The sequence below is a fragment of the Emys orbicularis genome, chromosome 13 (assembly GCF_028017835.1).
Source record: "Emys orbicularis isolate rEmyOrb1 chromosome 13, rEmyOrb1.hap1, whole genome shotgun sequence".
NCBI classification, from domain to species: domain Eukaryota; kingdom Metazoa; phylum Chordata; order Testudines; family Emydidae; genus Emys; species Emys orbicularis.
The window spans coordinates 27,409,628-27,431,069 of record NC_088695.1 but is presented as its reverse complement, the minus strand read 5'-3'; the positions used below and the strand labels follow the sequence as shown (position 1 = coordinate 27,431,069).

The window sequence follows — 21,442 nt, the reverse complement described above, 5'->3', positions numbered from 1 at the left end:
TACTGATTAAGAAAATGTAAAACAAAGAAGAGCTGCATCATGTATTCCATAATATTTAATGTTGTATTCAGCAGGACAGCTGATTTACCCTTACTACAAAGTTTTCGCAAATAAATTTCTGACAAAATTCAGGGTATATCAAAATACCTGTGACTGATATTTTTTATTCCCAAGTTTAGTGCTTTTAATTAGGTACCTTCTGCATGTCCAATCTTCACCATCTGGCGTGTAGTGGAAAACATGCTCCATTTTTATTTTTATTTTTTTGAAAAAAAACAAAACACTCTTCTGCAATTTCTTTCTAATGTCATTTGCTTCATTTGGGTTCAGGGATTTGGCTGGAAGGGGATGAGCAGGGAGGGGAGAGGAGGGAGACTGTGGGGAGAGGGCGGGGCCTGGAGTGGAGCAGGGGTGGAGTACGGGTGGGGCCACAGGCAGAAGAGGTGGGATGGGGAGCTAGCCTCCCCAAGCAGCAGCTTCACCCACCGCCCATGACAGCAGGTAAGAGCGGGTCGGTTTCCGCACACCCAGCATGCGCTGCAGTGTCCCTAGGCAGGGGCCATATTCACAGAGCCAAATGCGCCGGCACTGCGCATTCTGTGTAAGGGAGAGAGTACGGGGGCCTCTGCGGGGAACTGTGACTCTCCGCCACCGTGAGGCGGGTGGGGCGACTTGGTATCCTTGCTGCTTCGTCCCTCCCCCACCCCCGGGCTGCGAGCCCAGGCTGCCGTCGGGCATAGGGGCACCAGTTTAATAATACTGCGTAGGGCCCCATAAATCCTAAGGATGGCCCTGAGGACTGGCCTCAGTTACTCTGGCTGTACAAGCAGAGATCTCTACTGTTTGAGCTGAATGGCCTGGCCTGTTAGATGAGTAGCAATAGCAGGTTCATAACCCGCTACCCGAGCTCTAGCCACTAGAGGGGGACAAAGAGCTCTCAGGTGGCAAAGACTCGAGCTGGGCAAAGCAGGGATTTTTTAGTTCACAGACAATTCTGAACAATTGAAAGAAATCATTTTGGGTCAAACCATAATTGAAAATTTTCAACATTTTTGGCAAATTGAAAAGTAAAAAAAACATTTTGGGTCAAATGAAGTGTTTGGTTCAACCCAAAATTAATCATTTTGTTTTGACTTTGAACATTTTTTAATGTTTAAAAGAATGTAAATAAAATTAAAGGACATTTTGAAACAAAAAGTCATTTTGAAAATGTCAAAATGAAATGTTTCGTTTTTTTCAGAATTTTAGTTGGGGGATTTTTTTTTTTAGTCGAAACAATTTGGCAAAATGGACACAAATTTGCAAGAGATGTCAGGATCACTGAATCTGCATTTTTTGCTGAACAAATGTTTTGGTCAAAACTTTTTGCCGAGCTCTAGTAAAGATGCCTGAACCATGTGAACACTGGCACTTACGCTGCGCCGCTGCGCCATTGGCTGGGAAGGGGGTATAATAGATTCCAGTGTAGACAAGGCCAAAGTGGAACAGACTGTCAGGGAGAGATGCCCATTTCCAGCCTGTATCAGAGAGAACCAAACCTTGGAGAGCCTGAAGCCTGAAATCCAGCCCTAAGGACTGTTTATCCAAGCCCGTTCTCTGTTCATTCACTAGGAATAAGCCCGAGCTTGCCTCTTTCCTTTGGGCAGCATGTGAAGGGCAGGAAACCTCCCTAGTTGATATAAAGGATCAGGTCACTCAAGCTGCACTGAGACTGGCACAAACGTAACTAACTACAGCTTAGTTGCTGTAAATACATCTTGCAAGAAGGCAGCCTCAGTGTATACCCTCCCTGGTCTCGGCTGACAGCATGAACTCTGAGCAGCAAATCTCATACACCCACTGGGAGGAAAATTGCACAGACATGCTTTGTCTTTCAGAGGAGAGACCGGGGTCAGCCCAGCCCCAAATTCAATGGGAAGGGAAGGGAATTCAGCAAAAGTGAGAAACCAAACTCTCATTACAGCACCTGCTGCTCTTCAGAAATCCTTTGCTAGAAGGCACATGCAAAAGAAGCTCTCCTCTGAGCAGTGCCAGCCCAATGCCACAGCTACATGGGTCAGCTTACCTTACCATCACCTATAGGGGGGAAAGCCACTTGGTCAACAAGGCCTTTGGTGTGGCGACAGCTGGGGGAGCAGTTCTCAGCCAACAGCTGATTTAACCCAGTTAGCCCTTTTCCCACTGAGTCCCGAGCCCACTCGTCCGAATCCATAACTCCAGCATCACTCTGGCCACAAAACCAAGCGGCCCCCTCCCCAACCCTGACTGCATCCTCCCTGACAGATCAGACGCCTCCTGCCAGTTAGAATCCCAGTCCCACCCATTGACAACACAACTGAGGGGTGACACTGTGATGACATCCCCTGTGAGGACTCTCCCTGCTCCCTCCACATCCCTGTGAGAGGGGTTGGCTCCTGCTCTGTCTAGAGCTGGTGCGTCTGCTTTCCTGCCTCAGTAACTCATATGGGGTGAGGGGGCTGCTCCACCCAGCTCCTGCATCTGGTGCCTGCCTCCGTGCGGCCCCCCACCTCCGTGCATGCTATTAGCTGCTCACCACCCCCACCCCTGTATCCACGCCCTACACACTACTGCAGTAATACTTGTACAACCCATGCCTTGTGAGGTATCGCATGCAAGCTAAGAACATGCTGGCTGTGAATATCACTGCAAAGTGCGCAGGTTAGCGGTATGTGCGACGTTATGAATTCTCTCTGTGTGATGTTACTAGAATGGGTTTAAGACCAGACAGCCTAGGCTAGGCAAAGGTGATAAGCAGGTGTGTCCGAGAGGAAGGAATGGGGATTTACCTTAGCTTACATATCGGCCATAAACAAAGCCATCAAGCTAACCCAGCGGGGTTATCCTGGGCCTGAACTAGAGAGACAGAGAATTAACCTGGCTCCTGCACCCCAGAGAGACACAAGAGGCTGGATCCCCAGGAGGTCTGCCTGACTTGTAAGATAAAGACACTCCTAGAGCAGCCAGCATTCACGCAGCCAGGGCATGTCAAGGTAAGCCTTGAAGAAGTTAATGGCCAATGGCAAAGCTTGAGGTTATTTAACAGCCAATCAGAAACTGTTGCTGGAGGGGAAGGGGTTCCCCATGGAAAAATTTGAGTTTTTGTTGAAAGAACAAAACCCTGACAGTCGAAAACTGACATATTCCCACTAAAAGCTGCCAAAAAGTTGCTTGTCAGTTTTCTGACTATAACAGTCCCTCTGTACCGGTGTGTCCACAGCACCAGATGTTCCACCACTCGCCACTTGAGCAGTTGTTTCAGCTCAAGTACTACCCTCCCTGGTGCTCTTTTAGTGGGATGCAGGGTTATCTCCTCACACCGCCCATGGTTTCACAGAAAGCCCATAAGGAATAACATGAAACAGCCTCCTGTGAGTCTTTTCCGCCAGTCATTCGTCCTGGCCTTTCCTCAGACTTATACTTTTCTAATCCCCAAAGAGCGGGAGACTCCGCGCCCTTTGCTTCCTGGTGTCTTCTTATCAAAATAAATCTTTAAACAGTTCTGGCCATCAGAGGCTTAACTCCTAAAGCACAACCGTGCCTGAGCCCTTAGTCTAGGCAGTATCCCGCTGACAACCTTCTGCGGCGGTCCCTGCCTCAGCGCCTTGCTGTCCTCGCCCAGCTGAGACAGATAGGTCATTAATCAGCCACTGGTGCTTCCCCCTTTGGGCTAACTTGGCTCCCGGAGGAGCTGGTCACAGGGGCTGTCAAGCCTGAATCCCCACTCTGTCACTTTGAGTACAGAATGGAGGCCCGCAAGGATTTTAAAAATTAATACTGGCCACTCCAGGCTTGTATTAAACTCCCAAGGTCACAGCTTTTCTCTGACCTTGGCTTGGTAAACGCTGCCACCACTCAAATGCCAAAAACCACCTTGGACCCAGAGGTGCATTTGGGAATTCCTCCCTGTGGGGTACCCTCAAGCCCTTTCACACACACCCACCCCTGGGGAAGAGCTGAGAAAGAAAACAAAGGAAATCAGCTGTTGCAACCAGCTAATCAAACAACATGTACAAATCTCTTAGGACACCAAAAATCCAATCCTGTTCTTTAAAAAGGTATATTTTATTAAAAACAAAAAGGAAGAAAATACATCTGGAACTTAGGCTTTTGTTAGATTTTAAAAGAGCAATTCCAAAAATTAAGCACCCAAAATAGCTTTCTTGGGGGTTCAGCTTAAAGGTTATAGGCAAACAAAAGCATCTGGGGTTAGCACAGAGGAGAATAATAAGCCAAAATAAAGAAATAAACCTGATCGCGTCTATTTAAACATTCCTAATTTACTTACATATTTGGGGGGTTTCAAATAAGTAATTCTAGGTATGATCTGATGATTTTTCATACCTGGCTTAAAGCTTTACACACCATTTCTGCTGTCCTCTTTCCCGGAGAGACACAACAGACACAAAGGGAAAGCTTCTTTTCCAATTTTAAAAAGTTCTAGCCTTCCCATTGGCTCTTTTGGTCAGGTGCCCACTCCTTTTTTACCTGTGGGCTTGTTAACCCTTTATAGGTAAAGCAAGCAGAGAACAGACACCAAGAGGGATTTTACAGCTAACTATCTGGCTGGGTGTTCATAAAATGGAGCTATCCCCGCTTCATTTATCACAGGGGCTGATCCCACTTGCCTTCCGACAGGGACCAGGCCCCCTATATGACACTGACAAACAATCACAAATGTTGAAGGAAAGCAGCCACTTACCACGAAAAAATTCTTTTCCTTGAAAACCCAACTTCACATTGAAAAAAGGGTTTCAACAGAATTTTTTTTTATCAGCCTTGTTTGTTAATCACTCATTGTTAATCAGCACAGAGCCGTAGCACTTTGCTGCTGAGCACCTACCTGTTTGAAAGGATCCACTGGAAAATAACTTCATAGGTTAGAGACAATACCTTCAACTGCAGCCACACCCAGCCAGGCAGCTATGCAGATCCAAGGGCACTAGGATCATATGCTTCCTGTGAGGTTCTCCGAGCAGCTGGTTGCCATGTTCCGTGCCCACTGCTATCTCTGAGCGGCCTTGAGACATAACTCCGTGTAGAGCACATTGCAGTAATTCAGTCTGGAGGTGACAGAGGTCTGATCACTAGGGCAAGGTTCCTGAATCAGTAAGAAAAAGGGCACAACCTCTTGGCCTAGCATAAATGATAAGCAGCAGCTTCGGGCAGCGCCACTCTCAGAGCATCCTGAAGCAGCTGTGGCTTCAGCAGGCCCCTCAGGTTGTGAATCTGGGAAGTAAAGTGGGGAGAAATTTTCCTAAGCGAGGGATCTGATCTGTGCTCTGCCGGGCACATCTCCAGTCTGGCAGGGTAAAGTTCAGCCAGTCAGGAAACAAAAGGGTCTGTCTCAGAAGGTACAAAACTGGGGATGAAAGCCAGCCAGTTCTCTGGTCAGGGAGTGGAATGCTCCATTTGCATGGCTCGGATGTCATTGGGATATTATTATTTATCACAGCATGAGTCTTCACAAAGCTTCTCTGTGTTTTGTTCTGAGTAAATATCTTAGATCTACTGTGTGTGTGTGTGATTGCCCCCATGTTGGCCAATACAGATTGAACTGGGAACCTCCAGAGCTAAAAGACAGGTGCTACTGCTTGTAACTGTGACTAACATACACATACCCACATCTAATTTTACAACGATCTGATGCTCACCTCCTCCTGGACACATCTGCTTACACGCAGGAGCTGCCTTTCCTGCTGGGAATACTGCAATGGTTGCAAAGGACACGGAGAGTGGTGACCCTGGAGAAATGTCACCTGTGCAGGGTGAGGGAACCCCCTGCCGTCCCACGAACGCTGGCAGCAATAATGCTCCGTCTTTACAAAGCCACCATATATGTTATGGCTAAACCATTGACAGCTTTCCCTCTTCCTCCCCTTTCTCATGTGATGGCCACTGCCAGCTCAACAGGCTTAGCGACACGATGCATGGGGGCCAGCAGGAGGAGCACAGGCTATGCACCGGGCTTTCAGCCCTGCTGACACGGGCCTCCTGTGAGGCTCATCCAATTCCTCCCTTCCCCAAGGGGACATGGAAGAGAAGGGGAGGATGCAGCAGTGGAGCTGGGGACTGGGGTGGTGGCTCCCTGCAGCCCAGCCAGATGGGAACAAATTTCCCCTTAAGGGACAGGAGCATTAAGGTTGCTAAGTAACCACCTGGCATTGTCCAACCCTGGCTGCTGGGGTTCCATGGATTCCAACGGTACGTGGAGCCAGCCACCAAGCCTCTGTCTCCTGGGGGCTCCGACAAGGAGGGAGGGGAATAGAGGGCCTTGGGAAGAGCAGGAGGGAGGCGCTCAGGGACTGTGGGTGCATCCCACTCCAGCCCGCTGACTCCCACATACGGCAGCTGAGCTGGGCCCCAGGGAGAGGCTGCATAGGTGGGGCCAGAGCAGGGCTCGCCGTGGGAGCAGACACAATGACCACCATGGAGGAAGAGGACCTGTCGGAGTATTTCCGCATGCAGTATGGGCAGAAGCTCCTGAAGCTGCTGATGTGAGTGACACGCTCCCCTCCCCCACCCATCCTCTTGCTCTCCCTCCCCCCACTTCTATGGCCTTCCACAATTCCACCTTCCTCTGCCTCGTACACCCACCTCCTTCTCTCCTTCCTCCCCACCTCCAGTCCTTCCATAATATCCCTCCTGCCTTCTTGTCTCTCCACCATCTCTCCCTCTCCCACCTTCCCTTGCCCTCCCTCCACCTTTCCCCTCCCCTCCTGGCACGAGTAGAATTCAGTCTCCATGCTCATGGGGCCCTGGGCTTCATCCACACGTGGTGCTGCTTGAGCCCTCCCGAGTAGCTCAGAGCCTCCAGGGCACAGGCCGAGCGAACGGTGAGGCCATCTCCCTTGCGATGGGCTGGCAGCACTGAGCTCACGGGCTCGGCCACAGGCAGCCCCACGGGGAACACTTTTGTATCTTTATGGCAGGAAATTCCCAGCGCCGGAGGAGCAATCCCCATCGCCATCCATTCGGCTGCTGGAGAAGAAGAAAGAGGCCACGCTGGTGCACAGGGCTATGGAGGCTCAGAAGGAGGTGAGAGGTGTTCGTGAGGGACCCTTGCCATGATTGTTATGACCCACAGCACCAGCTACCAGCTGGGCTTCTTCAGAGCCATGCACACCCTGCTCTGTGCCCTCCACCTCCTGCTGGGTCCAGTCTCCTCAGGCACCCCCTGAGAGGCACAGCACAAAATCTCTCCCTCTGGCCCTGCTTTGGAGGGTCAGGGTGGGGGACCACTGACTATTGGCACTGGGAGGGGGGCTCACTGGATCAGAGTAGCTGGCTCACCTCTGGCCTTTCTCCATGATCCCTGTAGGCTTTCCGGACAAGGATGGAAGCCCTGAATAACCGATGGGAGGAGCTCAGGGCCAAGGAGATTCAGCTGAAGGCTTATATAAAGAAATTTGAGCAGTTCATACAGGTACAACCAGTCCTGCAGCACTGACATAACATGCCCCTGAGCTATAACACAGCCGCCTGTTTCCATTACATGTGAACATCTCCTCTGTGGTACACCCACACACACCCCTGAGCTGTAACCAGGGGTGGCTCCAGGCACCAGCGCACCAAGCGCGTGCCTGGGGCGGCAAGCCGCGGGGGGCGGCCTGCTGGTCGCCGTGAGGGCGGCAGTCAGGTTGCCTTCGGCAGCATGCCTGCGGGAGGTCCGCCGGTCCCGCGGTAATTCGGCGGCGGGTACGCCGAAGGCGCGGGACCAGCGGACCTCCCACATGCATGCCGCCGAATCCGCGTTACCAGCGGACTGCCCGCAGGCATACCGCAGAAGCCTGCCTCACTGCCGTGCTTGGGGCGGCAAAATACATAGAGCCACCCCTGGCTGTAACACAGCCGCTTGTTCCCATTATGTGTAGAGGGCTCCTCCGTGATACACCCGCACATACCCCTAAGCTGTAATGCAGCCGCCTTTTCCCATTATGTGTAGAGGGCTCCTCCGTGATACACCTCACACACCCATGACTTCTTGACTCTCTTCTCAGCATAGAACAGGAATTGATGTTTCAAGGCAGTAGCCACGACTTTATCCACCGGGGCCCCTCCCCCCTCCACTCTGTATCACAGCCAGAGATGGTCTCGGGAGGGGCTGGGTAGGGGTGGGTTGCTCTATGTTGCCATGAGCCTTCAACACCAGCTTTGTCATGCCCAGCTTAAGTGGCATCCATCCCAAAGTCTCAGCCAACATCTTCCCTCAGTGCTGGTAGCAGGGTGTTCTCTGCAGCCCTCCTTAGGACCAGGTGCCAATGGCTGTGGAAGCTATGGGACCCCATCCCAGCTGCTGGTGACTGTCCAGTTCCATTGCTGTCCATTGGCGTGATCATGGCTCATCCAGGCTTCATCTCCCCCCCACCCCACCCCACCCCACCCCACCCCACCATAGTCTCTCTCCTCTTCCAAGTATTGCTGATGTTGGAGGGGCGTGGGGCTGGATAGGAGGCATCTCCTTATGATGCAGTCACATTGCTAACCTCCCACATCTCTTGTCTGGGGTTTCCTTTCTGGGGTGGTGGCGGGGGGATTGCTAGGAAAATGACCAAAAGCGAATTCGAGCCCTGAAGAAAGCCAACAAGGAGAAAGAGCTGAAGAAACAGAGGGTGAAGGAGCTGGCCAAGGCCAAGCTGGACATGGCAGTCCTAAAACAGGAGCACCAGCGGCTCTCCAACAAGCTGCAGCAGTACTCCATCTTCAACAAGTACCTGGAGAAGGTGGTCGAGATGTCGGAGGTGAGCCTGGACGCTAGGGGCTCCCACGTGCTGAGATGGGGAGCTGAGATGGGACCATAGGCAGGGGCAAAAGTCTCAGGGGAAGATGAGGCAGGGCCCAGGGTTCCCTGCAGCTGGGTTAGTGCAGAGAGCATAGAGGAGCTGAGATGGGTCTCCCTCATGCTAGAAAGGACCCGGAGAAGGGAGCAGGGCCGTGTGGGAGGGACCTAGGGAAGGGGCTGAAGGTTTTAGCAAAGTGGAGGTGGGACCCCAGGGGCCTGGCCAAGGGAACAGAGGGTAAGGCTGGGATGAGCAGGGCCCTCCCATGTATGCGTGGGATACTCAGGCCGGGGGAGGTGTGATATTTTCCTGGGATGGAGTGATAATGAAGCTAGGGCACAGGAGATGCGCTGGCGTGATAAGGATACTCTGGGGCAGATGTGCTATTCTCTCCTATTAGAGGGGACGGGATGTCCTTCCCTGCCTGGGCTGGGTATCAGTGCCACCAAGTGGCAGTGTGATAGGCTCCCATGCGCCGTGCTGGGCTATGGGGCAGTAATGCCCAGGGCGCTGTGCTGCAGTTTGAGGAGATACGGGAAGTCATTGGCCGGTACAAGACGCTGGTGGGCATGCACCAGGATCTCATGCAGTCGGCGCAGGAGGGGCTGGAGATGATCGAGCAGGCGAAGGTGCGCCTGTCGCACTACACGGAGGAGAAGGACGACGAGATCCTGCAGCACAACAACAAGCTGGCACGCCTGCAGATGCGCTTCGACCGCGCCCGCAGCGATGTCATCGTCTGGGTAAGGGGGGTTCCCATACATGCGCCCCGAGGCAGCCCTCTTCCTCCCCCCAGACGCAGGCAGGTGAACTCCCCCAGCTTGCTGGGCAGTGGTGGGACAGGAGGCTGGCAAGGCAGCAGGATACTGCAACCCTGTTTGCTGGGTGGCTGCCTCACCCCTGACCCAATGGGTCACCCCAGGGTTCAATCTGTGACTGCACTGGGCCAGACCCTGGGTTTCAGGGTGCAGGTGGGTCACAGAATCATAGACGTTAGCCCTTGTGCATAGCAGGAAAGTTCCACTAGGTCGATTTCAAATCAGTCCGTCTACACCAGGGCAAACCCTTGCCACGATTTAAGTCTTGCCTGCGTTGGTTCTGCCTGGCGACCTAAGCTAGACTGATTTAAGAGAGGCGTAACCCAGCGTAAGGCCCTGATTCATCGGAGTACTGAACCGTGGGCCAGTGGGACTCCGCCCACACGTCATGTTAGGCACATGTTGCTGAGTCAGGGTCACTGTGCATCTACACTAGGGGGTGCCTGGGGGTGACAATAAAGCAATGGCATCACCTGGGGTCATTTTTTCTAATTTAGACCAGACTGCTGGGATATGAGAGACCTATTTGGTCATATCCAATCCATCCCCCCCGGGCCAGGGCTGGATTGTTCCCCACAGGAAGGCCTCCATGGCTTTGTCTAATGTAGCTGTAAAGGCCTCAAGTCTTGGGGCTTTCACCAGTCCCTTGGATGACGATCCCAGGGCTCAGAAACCTCAGCATGGATATGGTTGTGCATATGTTCAGTCTTTTCTTTGACCAGTTGTAATCCATGACTCCAAATTATACCCCTTGATTCACCCCTTTCTGCTCCCTATTTTCTATTTATACCCTTCAGATACTTGCAGCTAGTTGTCATGGTCCTCCCAGTTCATGGTTGGTAGCCAGGGCCCTGTGAGTGATGGGATGACGTGCCTGCGTAAATAGCTGCATAATTCCCCCTGTTTTAGAAGTGGCCGCAGAATTGTGCTCTGCAATCCAAGCTTTCGTTTAAAATCACAACAAAAGTGAAGAAAACCTTCCAAATGCGACTCATCCTGTCTCATTGTTTGGTTCTGGTTCCTTCCCTATTTCTAGTACTGTTAGATTTGTACCATTGCCTCTTTGAACAGTCCCTGATGAAGGCACACTGGCTGCTGCTGCTGGTGTGGATTGTTTTTCTTTCCCAGCGGCATTACAATCTGCATCTGCTGCCCCTTTAGCAGGGTATTTTTTAGATTTCCCCAGTCCTTTCCAGTGCTCCCGGACTGTCCATACATCTCCCCTCTGCACCATGCTCACTAGACTTAGCTCCCCAAACCAGCTCTTGTGAACTCTGACCTGCTTGTGCAGGTGCATTCTGGGAACTTGCCACTACGCTGCTGAATTCCCTTAATGATGATCACCAGCTATGGCTCATGATCCCGAGCCGAGCCGAGACTTTTCCAGATGTGAATGGAAGTGAAAGGACAGATTGATGCTGTGTAGTGTCCAGGGCAAGGGTGGGTACTGCCCAGGTAGCAGATGGGCCGCGATCATATTGGCATCTCCAGTGCTTGGCCAGCCTCTCTGCTGAACAGCGTATTTCCATGATTTCTGCTGTCCTCTCCTCTCTCCGCAGGAGTCTCGCTGGGCCCACATCCAGAACACAGCCGCCAAGAAAACCCTCATGCTGGGCACCATCAAGATGGCCACCCTGAACCTCTTCCAGAGCGTGAGCAAGCAACTGAAGGAGACCTTGAGCGTGCCCGTGGAGGACACCCACAGGCAGCTGGACATGGTACAGCCAGGCTGATGCCCACCCCTCACCCCGGGCTCAGGGAAGGAGAGCAGCACCTGCCCCGGCTGCAGGCTCTGCAGAGGAGAGGGCCAGGAGAAAACAGAGTGTCTCAGGCACCTCACCCCATCCTGGAGGGGACTCTCTAGGACAGAGCTGGGGTGCCGTTGGCAGAGCAGAGGGGAGTGAACACCAGCAATAAATGAGCATGGAGTCTGAATTGACCCTGGTCCCCTCTTGCCCCAGAGAGGGGCCAGTGCAGGGGAAGGAGGGTCTATGTGTGGAGGCACAAGGCTGGATGAATTGGGACGGCAGGTGACTGAACTGGCTACAAATCCCTTGTGTATCTGGGCCATTGCTCCACGCTTTGATTAGTTGGCTCCCTGCCCTCAAAGACTGGCCCCCAAAGAGCCATCCCACTTGCTCTGAGCTGGGGATGCAAATGTCCAGTCCTCCTCCTCTGCAGCCCAATTTAAAGCCATGGGAAATGTGCCTTTCAGAGCAGCCAAACACTTGCCATTCATGCTGCAAAAGCCATTCCAAGCAGTCCTAAACCTCCAGCCCTGCCATCTCTCTTCTCCACCCCAGATCCAGCAGTTCATCCAGGACCTTTCCGACATCTGGGCAGAGGTGAAAAAGAAGGACATCCAAAGCCGATCAATGATAGTTGTGGTCAAGGACGTGTAAGGGAAACACCAACTGCCCCTGTTCTGCCAAGGGAAGGCTTGGCCAGCTGAGACAGGAAAGGAAAGGATCTCCCATGGATGCTGCAGACTGCACTTCAATGCTCTCCATCCTCCTGGCTCTGAGCTCCTATGCAAACAGAGACCGGCCGTGTTATAAAGACAATGTATTCTAAGGACTACGTCATTTTCATAGGGTTTGTTCCTCGTGTTACATTAAAAACCACCCCATAGCGCCCTGACATAGAGCTGGGGGAATTTCTCCACTTACACTTTGTTGTTGAAAAATATAACATAAGAACGGCCATACTGGGTCAGACCAAAGGTCCATCAAGCCCAGTATCCTGTCCTCTGACAGTGGCCAATGGCAGGTGCCCCAAAGGGAATGAACAGACAAGTTATCATCAAGTGATCCATGCCCTATCACCCAATCCCAGCTTCTGGCAAACAGAGGCTAGGGACACCATTCCTGCTGATCCTGGCTAATAGCCATTGATGGACCTATCTTCCATGAATCTATCTAGCGCTCCTTTGAACCCCGTTATAGTACTGGCCTTCACAACACCCTCTGGCAAGGAGTTCCAGAGGTTGACAGTGCATTGTGTGAAAAAATACTTTCTTGTGTTTGTTTTAAACCTGCTACCCATTAATTTCATTTGGTGGCCCCTTGTTCTTGTATTATGAGAAGGAGTAAATAACACTTCCTTATTTACTTTCTCTATACCACTCATGATTTTATAGACCTGTATCATATCCCCCCTTAGTCGCCTCTTTTCCAAGCTGAAAAGTCCCAGTCTTATTATTCTCTCCTCATATGGAAGCCGTTCTATACCCCTAATCATTCTTGTTGCCCTTTTCTGAACCTTTTCCAATTCCAATATATCTTTTTTGAGATGGGGCGACCACATCTGCACGCAGTATTCAAGGTGTGGGTGTACCATGGATTTATATAGAGGCAATATGATATTTTCTGTCTTATTATTTATCCCTTTCTTAATGATTCCCAACATTCTGTTTGCTTTTTTGACTGCCGCTGCACATTGAGTGGATGATTTCAGAGCACTATCCACAATGACTCCAAGATCTCTTTCTTGAGTGGTAACAGCTAATTTAGACCCCGTCATTGTATATGTATAGTTAGGATTATGTTTTCCAATGTGCATTACTTTGTATTTATCAACATTGAATTTCATCTGCCATTTTTTTACCCAGTCACCCAATTTTGTTAGATCCTTTTGTAGCTCTTCACAGTTTGCCTGGAACTTAACTATCTTGAGTAGTTTTGTATCATCTGCAAATTTTGACACCTCACTGTTTACCCCTTTTTCCAGATCATTTATGAATATGTTAAATAGGACTGGGCCCAGTACAGATCCCTGGGGGACACCACTATTTACCTCTCTCCATTCTGAAAACTGACCATTTATTCCTACCCTTTGTTTCCTATCTTTTAACCAGTTACCAATCCACAAAAAGACCTTCCCTCTTATCCCATGACTGCTTATTTTGCTTAAGAGTCTTTGGTGAGGGACCTTGTCAAAGGCTTTCTGAAAATCTAAATACACTATATCCACTGGATCCCCCTTGTCCAAATGCTTGTTGACCCCCTGAAAGAATTTTAGTAGATTTGGCTTGACCAAGATATTTCACAAACTTTTCCTGAATTCCCAAAAAATCCCCCCAAACTCCAAACGTTTCAACATTTTCTGACCAAAGCATTTCTTAAAAAAAAAAAGCCCAAACCAAAGTTAAATGTTTCATTTTGGGTCAGACAAAATGCTTAGTTCGACACCAAGTGAATTTTTTTTCAACTTTTTGATTTGCGGAAAATTTTGGTAATTGATTTTTCAGAATTGGTAGATGACTAAAGAAACCAGTTATTTGCCCAGCTCTCCCGGGGCGGGGGGAGGGGGAGAAATGATCGCTCCCCCAGTGTAACGGCTATGAATCCTCTTTGGTACTGAGAGAGTGGGGTGTTCTGCATGGGGAAAGAACATCCCGGCGAACCCAACCCCAGAAAGGCACTAATAAGCAGGCTGGGCAGAAACTGGTCTGACTGTTATGTATCCCCCTGTTTTGAACCTCCCCCTGCGCCCAGGGACTGGCTCCAGTGTTTTCACATGAGCTCCCAAGGAATATTCCACTTCACTCAGGGACAGGTCATTTTCCCTAGGTAAAAATTTCCCCAGGCTGATATGGAGGGAATGGAGCGGCTCTCTCAGTCTGGCACAAGGCCTGGGAAGGAGAGCAGGTGCCCCGGGTTGATGTGAGAGATTGAGGGGTGGGGGGCATGTGCCTGGGCTGGTTTGAGGGGCTGGGGGAGGGGAGCAGGTCCCCCAGGCTGGGGTGAGGGATTGAGGGAGGGGAGTGGGTGCAGGGGCAGGTTTGAGGGGCTGGAGGAGGAGAGGGTCTCCCAGGTTGGGGGGATGTTTGGGGGAATTAGTGTCCCATGCTGGTGTGAGGGGTTGGGGGGAACCGAGAGAGTCTCCTGGGACAGTGGGAGGGATTGTGGGAGGAGCAGGTCTCTGTGACACTTCCCAGGGGTACCCATGTTTGTGAGGCACCTCGCTACCACCTGCCCTTAGCATGAGGGAGCCTTGTCTGTACCTGCCTGGGCTCAGTTCCATGACACCACCAGTTACTGGCAACACAAACATTCCCCCTTGGCCGCTGTGGGCCCCACTTTCTCTGTACAGGTTAGCGATAGGCACACATTAGTCCCTGTGTCCTCCATGTGTCCCCTGTAGTGTCGCAGCCTCCTATCCACAGAATTACCCAGCCCACTGTTCCCGAAGGAACAGTGCACCACAGCTTACTAGTTATACCTTACCACAGATCCGCTCAGCACACAGCATGTAGCCATATTTCTAGTGAAAGCAAGAGTAAGTTTGTTATCACAGGCCAGAGATTCAAATGATAGCAAGTAAGAATATTGGAAACAAATGGTTACATAGAAAATAAAATCATCATGTGCTTACTAGACCTAAACTTACCTCACAAGTTATCCTCGTGTCAGAGAAGTTTCTCTCATCCAACTTTCTTCCCAGCATGTTCAGCCAAGCCTGGCTAAGATCCCTCTGTCCTGAAGCAAAACCCACTGTCAGTTCACTTCCTCAGGGAAGGATCCTTGGGGATTCATCTGTTCCCCAGATATAATTTCAAATGTTCATTGTGTTAACTCCTAAACAGGCTACCCCCTGCTGGTTTAATATTTTCCTGCAGCTCCAGCAATTGACTGATTTGCCTTTGGCTCCGACTGTAGATGGGCATCCGTTGAGAACTATACAATACTCAGTTTGCACATGGCCAGCCAAAGAGAGAAGTGTCTCTGCCCCCTGCCAGGGAGAAGTATGTGCGTCACCCTTTGGTGACCTGCCTTAATTCACAGTCCTAGCGAGCACCATTTTTAGACTATACACATAACTCCTCACATAGTTTTCCTGTGTACGTCTTGCATTGATGATGATGATCAGTGTGACACAAGCTTTCAGTAGAGACCTGACATGACATTCATGAGTGAACTAGTACGCAGATCCCAGACCTAGGGGATCCCTCTAACCCTTAGGCACTCTGTGCCCTCTGCCAGGTGGCACCAAGAGATCGCTGGGTCACAGACTCCCAGGCTGGTGTGGAGGTTTGGGGGGAGCGGGGCTGCTGGGCTGGTGTGGGGTCTCTCTTGACAAATACCCACCATCGTGCATTCTAAATAAAGGAAGGGGGTTATTCCAAGCCTCTGGAGGAGGCAAAGTGAGGAACAATGGCTTGAGGCTGTCACCCTATTTCAGTTTGAGTTGGTATCTTAATCAATAGTTCTGTGTTAAAGCACACTGTCCCTAGAGAGTGTGTCTGTCCCCAGGCTGCTCCAGTTTTACAATCAGCGGGGTGAGACTTACCCTGGAGGCTCTAGGAGCAGATGAAGAACAAACACAGTGAGCTATTGTGTCTTTACTGCAAGTTCCACTCCGCAGACAATCAATGTCATAATCACAAACAACACTGAGCGAGCCCGTGCAATACCCAGCTGTGTGTTCATACTCACATAGCCAGCAATATCAGAGAGCTTCACGGCTCTCTCAACAGGTGGCCATCCTTTGGTGGGGGGTCTCCTGATGGGGCCTTTCCACCTTATCCATACCAGGGCAGGAAACCCTTTTATCCTGGGTTCTAACCAAGCCCACCACCTTATGCATATGTACAAGAGTTCCAATCCCCTTTTCCTTATCTGTACTTCTGCACCCCATAAAGGTTGGGGTGCCCCACTTTCCACAGGTTACCCTCTTAGTTCCCTTTATTCTAGGGTTGCCAATTTTGGTTGGATGTATTCCTGGAGATTTCATCACATGACATAATCTTTAATTAAAGATTAATTTTAATTCTTGGAGACTCCAGGCCAATCCTGGAGGCTTGGCAACCCTACCTTATTTCCATTATGCATCTATGCAAACACGTCCCCATGGTAACCTGAGGTTCCTGCAAAAGTTCCCATGATGTTACATTCATGTCTTGCAGTCTAGACATTGTGGCATATTTTCCTGAACATCACCTCTGGGCACATTCTTTACAGGAATCTTGTAACTTTACTGATCCACAGTTATTCCTGGGTCACTTATGTCAACCCTCCGTAGGCCTGAGACCTAACATGGCTAAACTGAAATCTCACAGGCTTCACCATCCAGGCCTTGCAGTACTTACTGATATACCTGGTGTTATACTCCTATCATACTATCCTATGTAAACCTCTCTTTCACACCTGACTTAATTATACTGAATTGCCAAGGTACGGGCTGACCAATCTAGGCCAAGGGGACAGGGGACGCTCCAGGCATGACAGACGTGTGACAAGAAAGAGAACACAGGGACTTGGCTGCCCATCAGCCGTGAAACATTGCCAAGGATTAAAGAGTTATTTATCATTCGCATTTTCCATTCAGACTTCACTGGCCTCAGATTAACAGCCTGCAGGCTTGTCTACACAGGAATGTTTTACTAGTTACACTGAAGTTAAACCAATCTAGCTGTACCAGTATAGCCCCCGTGTGGACACCTTATTCTGGTATAAGATTGGCTTTTTTTCAGCTTAGCTTACACTCCTTCCCAAGTGACATCAGCTAAAGTGAATAAAGGCCTCTGATACCATTGAGCAGGATGCCCACCTTAGCTTATACTGGTATAATGTTGTGTAGGCAAGCTGGGCTCTTCACCCCGTGTTCTAGGCATTGGTAACCATTGTGCTGAGGCCCTGGAATTCAGATCAATCTGGCAGGAGAACGGGAGACAGAGGCATGTGGGATCCAATCAACTGAAATCAGCCTGAGCTGAAATCAGTATTGGTTTAGCTCTAGTAATGGGAGTGCTTTAAACTCAAGTCCCGGCAGTAACAGAGGGAATTAAATGAATCTTTATTTTCGAGGGAAGCTTTTAGAAAGGCAGCGAGCCTAGTCTTTGGATAATGTCAGAGAATCGATCAAACCACCAGCAGTGAAAGGAAAGCACCTCATGTGTCCTTCCTTTTTAGTTTTTAAGGTGGAATTCTGTGCTAGCAAACAGCTCACTGTGTGAGCCCCGGGCTGGTGGGCTGGGGAGGGGCTGCATTGTGTGTGTGATCCATGCCTGCCTTGCAACAACAGCACATGAACCGGTGATAAAACAAGCCCTGTGGCCTCATTTGCACCACTCGGAAACAGTTATTAAAATCGGGGTGGGGGTAGGGCGCGTGGGTGTGTGGACAGTGAGACATGAGGGCAGTATCTATGTACCTGGGTCACTGCCTCCAGATTCCTGTCCAGGGCTTTGGGCCAACCGAGGTACAGACCAGCCTCAAAGGATCCATCCTGAGCCCTGAGCCTGCAGATACTAACACGTGAGTACTTTCAACACGTGAGGAGCTCCACTGCATGCCGTCTGATTGCTCAGATGCTTAAACGTATTTGCATGCATAAGTGTTTGCAGGATCGGGGCCCTAGTTTTTACACAGAACCCATGCAAGCTGGGAGAGGACTTTGGGAGTTTAATGAGCACTGTGTGTAGGGTGACCAGATGTCCCAATTTTATAGGGACAGTCCCGATTTTGGGGGCTTTTTCTTATATAGGCGCCTATTACCCCCCACCCGCTGTCCCGATTTTTTACACTTGCTGTCTGGTCACCCTAACTGTGTGGCTACTCCTACAGTGCAGACATGATGACTGAGGCTTAGTCATGCAGCTAACCACTGACTAGTCTCGAGTTCAGGAGCTCCCCTGTGCCATGAGATAGCCAGTAACAGGTGAGTTAAGGTCCTACAGACACTAGGGATGGGCACATTTCAAAGCATTTATAACTGCAGAAAGTCTCAGCACCAGAATGAGTTTTTATAAACAAACAAGCACCAAATAATCACTTGATCCAGTTATAAAAATCAGCCGACCCCCAGGGTGCTGAACTGTTTGCTGAAATACTGAGCTGGATTGTGCCCTCTTCTAATTCAAAGGCATCTGGTTTCAAATAGTCCCTGATGAGGTCTTGCCTTCCCTTTCCAGGGTTTGCCTGCTGCCTCCGCTGCACTCCAGCATTATTACAAAGCTGTAGCATGGGAGACTTATTGGAGATGCTTTCAGCTCCCAGTCCATGCAGGTGATAACTGAGAGAAACTCAGGCTAGGTCTACACTGGGGGGGGGGGGGGGGATCGATTTAAGATATGCAAATTCAGCTACGGGAATAGCGTAGCTGAATTCGACGTATCCGATCCGACTTACCCCACTGTGAGGATGGCGGCAAATCGACCGCCGAGGCTCCCCCGTTGACAGCGCTTACTCCTCCTGACGAGGTGGGAGTACGCGTGTCGATTCGGGGATCGATTTATCCATCTAGATGAGACGCGATAAATTGATCCCCGAGAGATCGATTTCTACCCGCCCGGATCAGTGTAGACTAGCCCTCAGACACAACCCCAAATCATTCATTCACTTCTCAGTCCCGCGGCTCCTTATTCATCTACTCTGCTCTGCGTCACTTTTCTGCACCCCTTGATATTTTCCAGTCTCCTCATCCCTTCCCTTTGCTTCTACATTTCTCTCCTAGTCTCTGCTCTTCCTCTTAATAGGGCAGGATCACCCCACTTCCCCTCTTCTGCTGTTCCCCGCTCCTAGTTAAACGCAAGTCCTGGCATCACATTGGTGGCCTAGGGCAAGGGTTCCTCTGTCCAGTCAATGGCGCTTCCTGAGTCAGGCACAGGGTGGCACTGAAGAGCAATTCAATTCTTGCCCTCCCCCTGCCTGCCTCACCTCAGACTTTGGGGGGCTTCAGGCCACCTCAGGACTGTCCCCCGAAATCTCTGGAGTTTTGACTGGGGATGCCACATTCGTAGGCCCCACAGCTGTGATAATGACACTGACTAGAAAAGAGGAGGAATAGAGGCAAGTCCAAGCAGACCAAAGTAAAGAGCCTCCTCGAGCCGCAGCATTGTCCTGATTTCATTCAAAAGCTGGGGACACGGGATTGGCCTAATTACAAATTATCCGACATCATTTTCCTCTCTGAACAGCCCTGAGCTGCTGGCCGGACAATGGGGGCTGGGGCCCAGCGACAGTCAAGAAAAGCCTCCCAGACCTCTCCAGTATTGCTCCTCCCCGCCCAGGTGCACGGAGCTGCTTCACCCACCACAGCCAACTTGTGCCAGCCCAGCCCGCGGCATAGCAAGTTTGGTCCCGAATGGGGACGCGTGGCCACTAGAGCCGGCCGCAGGACAAGTCTGGTTTTGTGGCACCGTTCGAGGTTTCCAAACTTGTTTTTGTTCAGATGGGAACAAACCAAAGCCTTTTGAACATGTTCACTCAAATGGGATTGTGTCAAAATGTCTGGGGTGGGGTTTTTTTATAACAAAACCTGAGCTTTTCAATTTGGGGCAGGTGGTCAGGACACTGGGCTGGGATGTGGGAGACCCAGGTTTAAATCCCTGCTCCAAAGCAGAGTTTTTCCATCCCAGATCAGCATGATTCAGACAAAGTAGGGACTTGCACCTAGGTCTGGAACATCCCAGGCCACTGCACCAACAACCAGGCTCTGGAGTACGAGAAGAGCATGCTCTCTTCCTAACAAAAAGATCATTGCAACTGCTGTGTCTCCACGAAACGTGGTGGCGTCGGCAAAAGTTAATTTAGTCTAAAATGTTCCCAGCAGTTCTAGTGGACAACAAATTGCAGTCAATCTCTTGTCTCTTCTATGTGTGTCTCCTCCTTATCTCCATCCCATATCTTTCCTATGTGTGTCTCCCCTCATCCCATGTCTCTTTGGACAGGGCGTCTCATAGGTAGAGAGCCCAGGGAGCTTGGGCTGGAGAAGGGCACTAATGCTGCTAGTGTGCAAAGGGGGACAGAGTGTTCCAAGGTGGTTGGGGAACCAATATCCAGGATATTGATGGAGGGAGCAGGTCCTTGGGTGCAGGGTGACTGACCTGAGATTGCTGGAACTGTGAGGTTTTAAGATCAACAGGATTCACATAGTGCAAGGGGAGGGGAGAACAGGGGACTTCCCCCAGCTGCTTCTAACAACGCTTTGCCCACAACACTTCTTCCTTCATGCATACATCTACCCACAAGGGATTGTTAGTGAGGATTGTCTGTTAGGACTGTTATGTTATGACCAGTGAAAAATGGGCTTCTTGTAGCTGCACACCCCCCATCCTACCCCACCCTGGGACAATCTCATCCCAACCCTTTGAAATTATCTGTTTCTAACATGTCCTGGGAGTCTGATCTTGGAATCTGGCCCCGGTCTTTGGGTTTAAAGTAGCTAAAACATGTCCCTGTGTTGCTATCCATGCTCATGTATATTCCATGTCTTCTCTTTTCACATGCCGAGGCCCCGATTCGGATCACACTTCTGTGGGATTTGCACCGGTGTGACACCCTTGGAGATTTACATTGGCGCAAGCGAGATCACAACCTGGCTCTTGGCTTGTACCATGGCCCCAGAATAACTATCAATAGGTCCCTGGTTTAAAACACAACATCAAGCTGCTCTATTGCAGTTCCCCGTCTAGACATTGCAGGGAAGGGAGAGTGGGGGAGGGAAGGATCTATCTCTGCAAGTGGAATCGGCCTGCTCAGGAGAAGAAGAGCATTGCTAGTGAAATTAAGGCAACAATCGATGCATTTGACAGTGTGCATTAGCCCAAGATGAAAAGATTGCTGGGCCCAGCGTGCTCCTGGCGACGTTCAGCAGTAGCATTTACTGTTGATATGACTCTATCAAGAGCAAATCTGAGCTCCAGGGTGAAGTGAGTTGCCAGCGTTGCTCTTTCTGCAGCACTACCTTATTGTTAACTCAGGCTTGACAAAGATCATATGCCAGGAGGCCACGCAAGGTGTGGGCCTAGTGGAGGTCAGAGGCCCGAGCTCTGGCAGTGAGGTAGCAGCTACTCAAGAGCCTGGGTATTTGTATTATTAAGAA

The 21,442-nt window shown here is 50.5% G+C and overlaps 1 protein-coding gene across 1 annotated transcript; it reads left to right on the top strand.

Moving 5' to 3' along the window:
* The first annotated feature begins 6,438 nt into the window (after positions 1-6,438).
* On the top strand, positions 6,439-12,018 carry CCDC42 (coiled-coil domain containing 42). The gene is made up of 7 exons (XM_065416248.1): positions 6,439-6,515; positions 6,951-7,056; positions 7,340-7,444; positions 8,562-8,759; positions 9,320-9,541; positions 11,176-11,334; positions 11,920-12,018. Exons 1-7 carry the CDS (start codon positions 6,439-6,441, stop codon positions 12,016-12,018), a joined length of 966 nt encoding a protein of 321 aa, XP_065272320.1.
* The last annotated feature ends 9,424 nt before the right edge of the window (positions 12,019-21,442 follow it).